The 10,396-nt window shown below is 44.0% G+C and overlaps 1 protein-coding gene across 1 annotated transcript; it reads left to right on the top strand.

Moving 5' to 3' along the window:
• Window positions 1-643: 643 nt before the first annotated feature.
• On the top strand, window positions 644-10,175 carry Triml2 (tripartite motif family like 2). Its single transcript, XM_050147194.1, has 7 exons — window positions 644-832; window positions 1,313-1,408; window positions 1,978-2,172; window positions 3,908-4,048; window positions 7,269-7,291; window positions 7,455-7,555; window positions 9,320-10,175. The coding sequence occupies exons 1-7, from the start codon at window positions 644-646 to the stop codon at window positions 9,865-9,867; spliced, it is 1,293 nt and encodes a 430-aa protein (XP_050003151.1). The 3' UTR covers window positions 9,868-10,175.
• Window positions 10,176-10,396: the final 221 nt, after the last annotated feature.

The following is a 10,396-nucleotide window of genomic DNA, read 5'->3' as shown; positions in this document are numbered from 1 at the left end:
TTGTGACAAGCAAACCATCACAGTCACTGTCATATTTTGTTTGCACTTGTATATGTGTGTGTGGTTTCTCTTTTATGAGTTCTAGGGTCCGGTGAGCTGGGACAACATTGTTGCAAAGTCTACAGAGACGCAACTCTCAGGCCTGTACAAGCGTGTACAAATGGCTCCTGACACTTGGAACCTAGGTGCCTCTCCTTTTTGAGACACTCAGCACCCCGGGTGTCTGTCGCTCTCTCAGTGCTGGGTAGTGAGTACTGCGGTATACAGGTGTGCAATCTGCGCGAGTATGTGACTTTGCTTCAACTGAGATCTTACTTCCCTCGCCATTGTATTCACAGTTGCCTTCTGTTGACTTGTAGAGAAATGGGCTCTGCTATTGCTTCCAGTTAGTCTTCAAACCTACTGCTGGATTGTCGGAAGACCTGAGTCTATCCGAGCAGGAATACTGCCATAACTCTGTCTCCTTCCTCCTTCAGCAGGCGGCGACTGAAAAACTCCGATTCTGCTCCAGTGTCCTGCCCATTACCAAGTGGGCCTGCTTTAGCTTGGTACATCAGTTTGTCTCCTCCTGTTCATCGGCAGGGAAGAGGTCCCCATCAGGAACAAACAACAGGCCGGTATTCATCTAGCGGCACTGACCAGGATGTCCCAGACGCCCAAGCCCCAGTTACTGCCCAGCATCGCAGAGGAGGCCCACTGTGGAACACACCTGCAGCCGTTGCAGCTTTTCTGTGACGATGACCAAACCACAGTTTGCAGCAAATGTGTCCAGGCTCCCGAGCACAAGCAGCATGCAGTATATGGGATACAAGAAGCTGCTGAGTATTACAGGGTAAGGGAAATCTAAAGGAGCCTGGCTGGTTCCTGATTGACTGACTGAATGAATGACTGTATGACTTAGTGACTGACTGACTGACTGACTGACTGACTGACTGACTGACTGACTGATTGATTGATTGAACAGATATACTAGCATTCCAGAAACAATCCCTGGGAGTTAAGAAATACCACAATAAACTAAACTTTCTACATTAAGTCCAAAGAAAACACATGGTTGATGCTACTAATATTGTTTTAGTGTCCTCTGTCTCCGCGACCCCCCCCCATAAGAATCCTCAGATCAGCAGGGTGGTGGTGGTGCATGCCTTTAATCTCAGCATTAGGGTGCAGAGACAGAGGGTCTCTGTGAGTTCCAGGACAGCCAGGGCTACACAGAGAAACCCTGTCTGGGGGAGGGCAGGGAGTAAAAGGGAATGCCCCCTGTTCTCACACAAGAAACTTACCTGCAATTCTGTGATCTATTTCTCTGTAGAAGTTACTCCAGGCAACACTGGTTATACTGCGGGAGAAGCTGGAAGTAGTTAAAAGCTTACTGGCTGATGAACAAGAGAGAGTGGTAATGCTTCAGGTGAGATTTATCCTAATGCTGGGGAGAGGGAACCTATCAATAACGATAGAAATTAGGTAATACAATATCAACAAAGTAAACAACAACAACAACAACAAAAAACGACAGAGCCAGGTGGTGGTGGCATACATCTTTAATCCCAGTACACAGGAGGCACAGACTCCAAAGCTACAGAGAAACCCTGTCTTGGAAAGAAAAAGGAAAAGATAGCAGAGCAGGAAAAAAGTACTTGGAATCCCTAAAGGAAAGGAAGCTAATTTCTTTACGATTTATTTTTAGCCTTATCATATTTAAGGATTAATTTTAAGGCTTGTATTCATTTACAAATATGTTTGAGCAAGTAAGTTTGGTTCCAAAGGAGGTCAGAAGTGGGCACTGGATTCCCTAGAACGAGAGCCAGACACAGTTGTGAGCTGCCTGATAAGGGTGTTGAGTTTATGATTTTGTTGGTATACTGGTGAATCTGAACGGAATCCTTCTTGTGGTTGTGTCCTGGCAAAAGAAGGGGGTTCACAATTGTCGGTTTATCCTGTTTAACCTGAGATCTGTCACATCTGCATTTGAGAAAGGAAGAAGAGCAGAGGTTTAAAGAGATGATCAGGGCTGAGTATAAGATGAGATTCCTGTTACTGGCTGAAGAGATGGAGCGGCCCTTTCTGAGACTGTCAGCTTGCACACTTGACCTGGATGTGAAAGAACCTCATCAGAACCTACTGAGGAAGTTTAATGCTGAGTTCAGTCACAAGTCCCAGGAAATGCTACAGGTAAGAGAATATTCTAGAAGTAATGCCGAAGCAGTGTATCCATTCCCAAATAAACAATTCAGGGACAGCCACATGTGTGCAGAGTGTATGTGTTTACATACTTGCAATTCTTTTATATGCCTCTGTCCAAACACGCACACACATGCACACGCGCACACACACACACATATAGACAAGCAAGGAAGCTAAAATAGACATGTACATTATTGTATATAATCATTATCTCTTATTACACTGCTAATATACTTGCATCCATGGCTAAGACAGCACTAATATTCTTTCTGTCCAGAGCCATATTGAGGGTTAACCTCAGAAGGCAGGTTCCTGGGGCTCTTATTTGGGTTCTAGTAGTTACTAGCTTTTAGGTAGCCTTGGGCCTGTGCAGCTCGATGACTAACCCAATTTCTTTGGCTGCGAAGTGGAAACAGCAATGGCCTCTAATTCATAACACTGCTGTGAGTTTTGAGTGAGATCATCTACAGAGAGCCCTTAGATGGAGCCCTGGACGTTTTTAAGCCATCCATAAATAGCAGGCGTCGTTATTACCGTTGTGCTCCTTAATGGCGACAGGAGATTAAATGTAACCTACAGCGTTCTACAGGAGCCTTGCATCATCAGCTGGGAGGCAGCTGTACTAGAGAATACTACTCAAGGATACGTGACTCTGTGTGTCAGTGAAGAATTCTCCAAGACAGAAACAAGTTGCCCAATAAGGAATAAAAATCTAATGTTGGCTTTTTTTTTCCTAATTAATACAACCATGTGCTAATGAGATGAGGTGGGACCTGATACATTTTCGAGGATAAATAAAGAAAACCAGGTCAGGTGGAGGTGTCGCCCTCCTTTAATCCCAGCACTTGGGAGGCAGGGACGGGGAGATCTCTGAGTTTGAGGCCAGCCTGCTCTACAAAGCAAGTTCTAGGATAGGCTCCAAAAGCTACAGAGAAACCCTATTTTGAAAAACCAAAAAAGAAAACCAGTTATCAGTAGCCTAATTGTATAGGCATCCTCATTAATTATTGATGAAAGTATAAAATTTACTTTTGAGTAGCCAGGCATGGTGGCACACTTGGGAGGCAGAGGCAGGCAGGTCTCTGCGAGTTCGAGGTCAGCCGGGTCTACAGAGTGAGTTACAGGACAGCCAGGGCTATGCAATGAGATCCTCTCTTTAAAAAAAAAAAAAAAAAAAAGTTTTTGAGACAGTGCCTCACTCTGTAGCCCTAGCTGGCCTGGAACTTACTTTGTAGATAGGCTGGCCTTGAACGGACAGAAACACACCTACCTGCCTCTGTCCCCAGGATACCTTGCCCTAACTTATCATTTTAATTAGTGGTGAAACATTGAACTTCTGAACACAATGTCGCACCAGAAAGAAGGTGGGTGTGTTTTGGGTGCCTTGTTTGTTAATCTGAGTAAGCAGATTACATGGACAAATGCTTACTTTATCATATTAAACAAGGGATAACTTTCCAATTATTTGTTTGTAATGAAATCTCACTCTGTAGTCCTGACTGGCCTGAATTCATCATCTTCCTGCCTCTTGTCCCCACCTTTCAAATGCTGGAATTACACAGTGTGCTGCCAGCGCCTCCTGCCTTGCAATTCTCTTAAAAGGGCAGCCTGTTAGCTGACTGTGTCTACTCCTGGGCGGAAAGCAGATGACAGGACAAGGTTGAATTAGTAAATGAGAAAAGGTACAACTTGCCATATGGTAATGAGGAGATGCCATCTACAGAAACTCAGCCACCTGGGGAGAAAGAACAAGAGCAAACTGAAGGCGAACGCAGTCTGGGTTCGGAAGCACCTCTACATCCTCCAGAAGACCATTACGGAACTGGAGAAGAAGTGGGGGGAACCTGCCGGAGCATTGCTCCAGGTAAGCCTGGAGGGAACCCTTTCTTAAGAGCACTCTGAGAGCCGAGGAGGGGACAGAATTCACTGAGGGTCACTTCCAGAATGCCGGGGCCAGTGCTCTTCCACCCAATGTGAAGACTAAGCGGCTATTGTCCACCTGCAGAAAGCATCAGGAATGCAGTTGGAGGGAAAGTAAATCAGTACAGTCATATGGAGAACAGTACTGAGCTTCCTCAATCCCACTTCAGGCATATGTCTGAAGGGAATGAAATTAGTGTGCCAAGAAAACTTACAGTGCTAGGAATGGAGCTTTCTCTAAAGGTGGTGCAGATACCTCATGTGCGGAATGCGGTTCAGTCGTAAAAATGATAAACTTGGAGTCCTTATGTTAAGTGTAAGTCAAGAATACAAAAGAAAGCGCCACAAGATTCCCATTCATATGTAGAACTTGAATTGATGTCATAGAAGTTGACAGAGGGTGATTAACAAAGACTGGAGGAAAGCTGGAAAGGAAGATGGCCAGAGAGATTGACTGACGGGTATTGAGCTCTAGGTCAAAACACAGATGATTGATAGATGATAGAAGTAAGCCCTGGTGTTTTACTGTACAAGGATGTGACAAGAGATAATGATGATATATTGCATTTCTTTTTATTAAAAATGATTCCTTTGAAGCTAGTGGTTCTCTGAGTTCAGGCCAGTCTGATCTACATAGCCAGCTTCAGGACAGCAAAGGCTACGTAGTGAGACCTTATCTCAAAAAAAATAAATAAATAAATAAATAAAAAATAGCGAGTTCAATATAATGTGCTCGATCATATTCCTGGTCACCACACTCTTTCCAGGTCCACCCCTTCCCAGCCATCTTTCTCCTTTTTAAAAAATCCTTCAGGATCAGTTTTTGCTGCCCAAATATTCTTGGGTGTTTTCTTCCATTGGAGAGCAGCTGTCTTACCAGGGGCGATAGTCTTAAAGAAAACTCTCTCTCCCAGCAGCTAGCAGTTTCTAGTAATTTCACGACTAGGTGTAAGAGCCTGAGCTTAGCTGACCTCTCCGTGCTAGAATTTGGTCTAGCGTGGGCTTGCCCAGGCTTTGTAGATGCTGTCACACCTGCTGTGAGTTCCTGCGTGCGACTGGCCTGCTGGGTCCAGGAAATCTTTTCTTATTCACTGCTTCTGGCATTTATGCATTTCCCTCCTTTGAAAGGATCCCTGAACTTCTCTGTCTCTCTGTCTCTGTCTCTCTCTGTCTCTCTGTCTCTCTCTCTCTCTCTCTCTCTCGTGTGTGTGTGTGTGTGTGTGTGTGTGTGTGTGTGTGTGAGAGAGAGAGAGAGAGAGAGAGAGAGAGAGAGAGAGAGAGAGAGAGAGAGGTAGATGCTCCCTCTAGGTATGTTTCAAAGTGTTAGAAGAGTGAACTTAGACCAATTCTACCGTCAGACAAATGTATGAGGAGCCAGACTTGCTCTCTCTGAAGCATCCCACACCAGACATCCACGTGTCATGGTTCCCACAGTGTATCCTGGTGTGATAGACAACTGTTTTGTAAAGTGATTTACCTCCTTAAAAATGTATCAGAGTGAGTTTGAAAGCCAGGCATGGTGACTCATGCCATGCCAATGCTTGGGAGGATGAGGCTGGGGGATTGCTGTGAGTTACAGGCTAGCCAGGGCCTCCGTGTAAGATCTTACTTCTAAAACAATGAAATGAAACAGTAAGTATGAACTGAGATGTGCCTCTCTTTCTCCCATCCAATAGAATACTCTATGGATAAAGTACAATGTATCTCCAGACATTGTATTTAAAATATCAAATTGGCAAGGAATAATGTACAATGGCATTTCCTTTGGGTTTTAGAAAATAATTGACATGTATCTTAGCATTCAAAAACACGGTCAAAAGATGAAAACCCTCTACATAGTAAAGACGTGTAACCTGGGAATGGGGGGTGGGGGTGGGCTATAATCTCTGCTTTTGTGTGTGCATGCGTGTGGTGAATACATCAAAATTCTTATCTGCAGGGACAAGGGTATGAGAGATGGAATCCTCAGGTGACTGGTGTGTAGGGTGGTGCTCTCCTAAATGGATTAGTGACTTTATTAGAAGGACTAACATAGTTCCCCCCCCCCACCGGTTGGTTTCACCACGTGAGGTGAAAGCTACCTCACTAGGACCAAATCTGTGAATTCTCAGCCTCCAGAGTATGTGATAAAAATTCCCATTAAAGCTGGGTGGTGGTGGCACACGCCTTTAATCTCAGGACTTGGGAACCAGAGGCAGGCAGATCTCTGTGAGTTTGAGGTATACAGAGCAAGTTCCAGGATGAGGTCCAAAGCTACAGAGAAACCCTGTCTTGAAAAACCAAAAAGAAAAATCATCCTATTGTAACAAGCTATTCCAGCTAGGGTATTTTAGTACAGCCTGAATGGACTAAGTATTTAAAATGTTATACAGCCGCGTGCATTATCTTTTTAAGAAGCTAGCTACTAAAGAACAATAGTCAGTTAAAGCCTTTTAAACTCTATTTATATTCCCCTGTTCTTCAGGCACGGATCTGAAAAGCTTGTGCGCTCATTCACAGTATTTATATATATTTTTAGTGGAAGTAGTCGGAATTGGGCTACTAGACAAACACTACTTAGCTATAGACCTAACCCCAATTCATAATATTTAAAACATTAAAAGTACTTTAAAATAAATAATAAAACAATCCACTGAAAAGTCTCTGTAGATAACCCCTAAGGATATAGTTCCATTACAGAGCCGAGCCTATTTCCGAACAACATGAGCAGGTGTGACCCAGTTAAGTTCAGCTCCTGGCCTCGCTCCAACTGCCCTCTTGGCCTAGTGACCCTCCATCTGCTCTGCCCAAGTCTTACTCCCCCAGCAACAGAAAACAAATACATGGGTACCATTTAAGAAAAGAGTGTTCTGAATAAGGGGCCAGGGTGAGGTACAGGTGGTGTTTCTCTTGGGAATAGAGCAAAATTATTTTTTTCTGGCAGGTGTCCGTGTGTGTGTGTGTGTGTGTGTGTGTGTGTGTGTGGAGAGAGAGAGAGAGAGAGAGAGAGAGAGAGAGAGAGAGAGAGAGAGAGAAGAGCCTACTGCTTTACTAAACTCACACTTGTGCCCGCGTGCGCGTACCCAAAGACACACAGTGCTGTACTTTTAAGCATCTCGAAAATGACTTATAAACACTTTGACTCAAATTTCCAGTAGTAACCTTGTCTCTTTTTTCCCCCATAGGATGCAAAGTGCTGGTTAGAAAGGTGAGTTTCTGGAAACAATTAGGCGAGAAACAGGTCTGATGTCTTGAACACACGAGGGATGGGGATGCTCATTGTAGCATGAAATGAGGTTGTATCTATGGATGAAAGTTAATGGGGTCCATTCTTTGAGAGCGGCCAGGACCAACCTTGTCTTTTTCCTTAGGAGTGAGTCTGTGTTGCTTCAGAATCTAAAGCCAGCTCAGATCACAGACCTGAGCTCATCCCTGGTGATAAGGATGGACAAAGCACTGCTAAAGCTACAAAGTAAGTGGGACTCTATCCATGAACATGGTATATCTCATTTATGTTTGCAACTAAGTTTTCTAAATGCTGTGGGCATCCTTATGGTATGGTGCTGGGGGTTGAACTCCAGTCTGTGGGCTAAGCCCCTGCTTCACCTCTGAGTGACAGCTCCTGCTGCCTATTGTATGGATGTATGTTTACAGTTTACCTTTCCCCAAACATAAAAAGTACACTTATTTTAGGCTCTACATATAGTAATTCCTTCATCTAATGCCTTCCCACTAAATTGGAGTTTGGTTTAAATACTATCCAGTTAATTAAAAGGGGGTTTTTATTGAATGTTCCTGACAGATTTTTTTTTTTTTTTTTTGGTCACCCTCTGCACCAGTTTTGTATTTTCTAAATGTGTTATTAACTGTTTTGTTTTGGTTTGGTTTATTGAGACAGGGTTTTCTGTAGCTTTGGAGCCTGCCATGAACTAGTTCTTGTAGACCAGGCTGGCCTCGAACTCACAAAGATCCGCCCACCTTTGCCTCCTGAGTGCTGGGATTAAAGGTGTGTGCCACCACCACCCAGCTATTTACTGGTTTTAACAGGGGGACCTTTTGGTTGTTGTTGTTCTTAAGATTTTACCTCTAGGAATACCTGAGACCAGGAATAAAGGTATCTTTTTTTCTAGAGGAAACTTACTTTCATTGTTTTTGCTAGTCTTCTGGAGGTATTAAAAACCTGTGAAAACCTGCAACTTAAGTTGGGCAATGTGGCTACTCTAATATTGTGAAGTGGTCTGTTTTACTTACTGAAGTTAAGAGAAGGAGCTTGCTGGGCAGTGGCAGTGCACAACTTTAAACCCAGCACTTGGGAGGCAGAGACAGGTAGATGGATCTCTGTGAGTTTGAGGCCAGCCTGGTCTACAGAATGAGTTCCAGGACAGGATCCAAAGCTATAGAGAAATGCTGCCTCAAAACAAAAACAAAAAAGAAAGATAAAAAGAAGGAAGGAAGAAAGGAAGAAAGGAAGGAAGGAAGTTAGGAAGGAAGGAAGGAAGGAAGGAAGGAAGGAAGGAAGGAAGGAAGGAAAAAAAAGGAACTTAAGTCTTGTGCCAGTTAAGCTTTCTGTTGACCATAGCAACTTATAGAAGAAAGAGTTTTTGCATTTGAGGCTTATGGTTTAAGGGATTCGAATTCATGATGGCAGGGCAGAGGCAGCAGGCCGAAGGAGGCTGGAGCAGAGAGCACATTGTGAATGGCACAATTCTTTTGACACTTCAAAACCCACCATCAGTCACACATCTCCTCAGGCAGAGCCACACCTCCTAATCCTTCCCCAAGAGGTCGTCAACTGAGGACCAAGTGTTCAAACCTAGAAGCCTCTGGGGACCATTGTCACACCGTAGATTTACCGCTGAGTTCAACCTTAGAAATAAGAAACACTGAAGGGCAGTGGTGGCGCACGCCTTTAATCCCAGCACTCATGAGGCAGAGGCAGGCAGATTTCTGTGAGTTCAAGGCCAGCCTGGTCTACAAGAGCTAGTTCTAGGACAGGCTCCAAAGCTACAGAGAAACCCTGTCTCGAAAAACAAAAATAACAACAAGAAGAATATTCTATCACTATAATCCTCCCCCATATTGCCCATCTTTTGAGGTACGGCTTCATGTCTCTATTTCAGGGTCTTCTAAATTGCCTCTGTCACATGCCACTTGTTCGGAAGCTGCTACCTGTTAGAAACAGTGATATCGTTTTGCTGAACCCTAAGACTGAGTAATTGAAGTTCTCTTCCTGCAGGACATGTAACTTTGGACCCAGACACCGCTCATCCTTCCCTCGTCTTATCTGAGGACTTGAGAAGCATGGGATTTGGAGCTATACCACAGAGGTTGTGCGACACTCCAAGGAGATTGGACTTCAGTGCTTCCGTGTTGGGTGCAGGGAGCTTCAGCTCAGGGAGGCATTATTGGGAGGTATCTGTGGGACAGGCAACGCAGTGGCAGTTGGGCATATGTGACTGTACAGAGAGAAAGAACAACGTACCCCAGGCTTCTGGAGATAAGTACCTGCTCATGGGGTCCACGATGGGGGCCGAGTACACCTTTTGGGTCTTTCCCCCTTTAAGAAAGGTCTCTCTGAGAAAGCAAATGTACAACGTTGGAGTCTTCGTTGACTGTGGCTGTGGCCAAGTATCATTCTACAATGTGACAGAGCAATCCCTCATTTATAGTTTCTTTGACCTTACCTTCCGAGGAACAGTTAAACCTATATTCTCTCTTTGTATTCCAATTGGAGACATGAATGCAGATTCTCTTACTGTCTGTCTCCCTCAAATGCATTCCTGAAATGCTACTATTGGTTTTTCATCTTCCTGGGTGTGAAACCCAAGATCTCCAGAGACCAGAAAATAAGATTAAGACTTTACAAAACATTTATGTAATTAATTCAATAAAGTCCCGAGGCTTTTGCGGCAATGTAGCTTTCAACATACGTTCAGTGGAAGGAGTTGTATTTAAGTTGAATAATGATGGGGTCATCTGATGACTGGGAGATCAAGGCACTTGCTGCCAAGCTTGACAACCTGAGTTCAATTCCTGGACCCCAGAGAGTGGAAAGAGAGATTGTCTTCTGACCCCCTTACACAGACATACATGCAGACACCATACCAATTTGCATAAAAATAAGAATAAATTATTTAAATTGCTATTTTTTTTATTTTAAAAGTTTTTTTTTTTTTTTTTTTTGGTTTTTCGAGACAGGGTTTTTCTGTGGCTTTGGAGCCTGTCCTGGAACTAGCTCTGTAGACCAGGCTGGTCTCGAACTCACAGAGATCTGCCTGCCTCTGCCTCCCGAGTGCTGGGATTAAAGGCATAC

Source organism: Alexandromys fortis, unplaced genomic scaffold, assembly GCF_014885135.2.
Source record: "Alexandromys fortis isolate MF-2015 unplaced genomic scaffold, M_Fortis_MF-2015_v1.1 scaffold_32, whole genome shotgun sequence".
NCBI classification, from domain to species: domain Eukaryota; kingdom Metazoa; phylum Chordata; class Mammalia; order Rodentia; family Cricetidae; genus Alexandromys; species Alexandromys fortis.
This window is presented reverse-complemented; position numbering and strand designations above follow the sequence as displayed.

What these genes read in the sequence shown, in the direction of transcription:
- Triml2 (XM_050147194.1), top strand. Translation starts at nt 644, where the DNA reads ATGTCCCAGACGCCCAAGCCCCAGTTACTGCCCAGCATCGCAGAGGAG. An exon ending in CTGCCGGAGCATTGCTCCAG is followed by an intron (nt 4,049 to 7,268) that starts GTAAGCCTGGAG and finishes TTTCCCCCATAG; the next exon opens with GATGCAAAGTGCTGGTTAGA. An exon ending in AGCACTGCTAAAGCTACAAA is followed by an intron (nt 7,556 to 9,319) that starts GTAAGTGGGACT and finishes CTCTTCCTGCAG; the next exon opens with GACATGTAACTTTGGACCCA.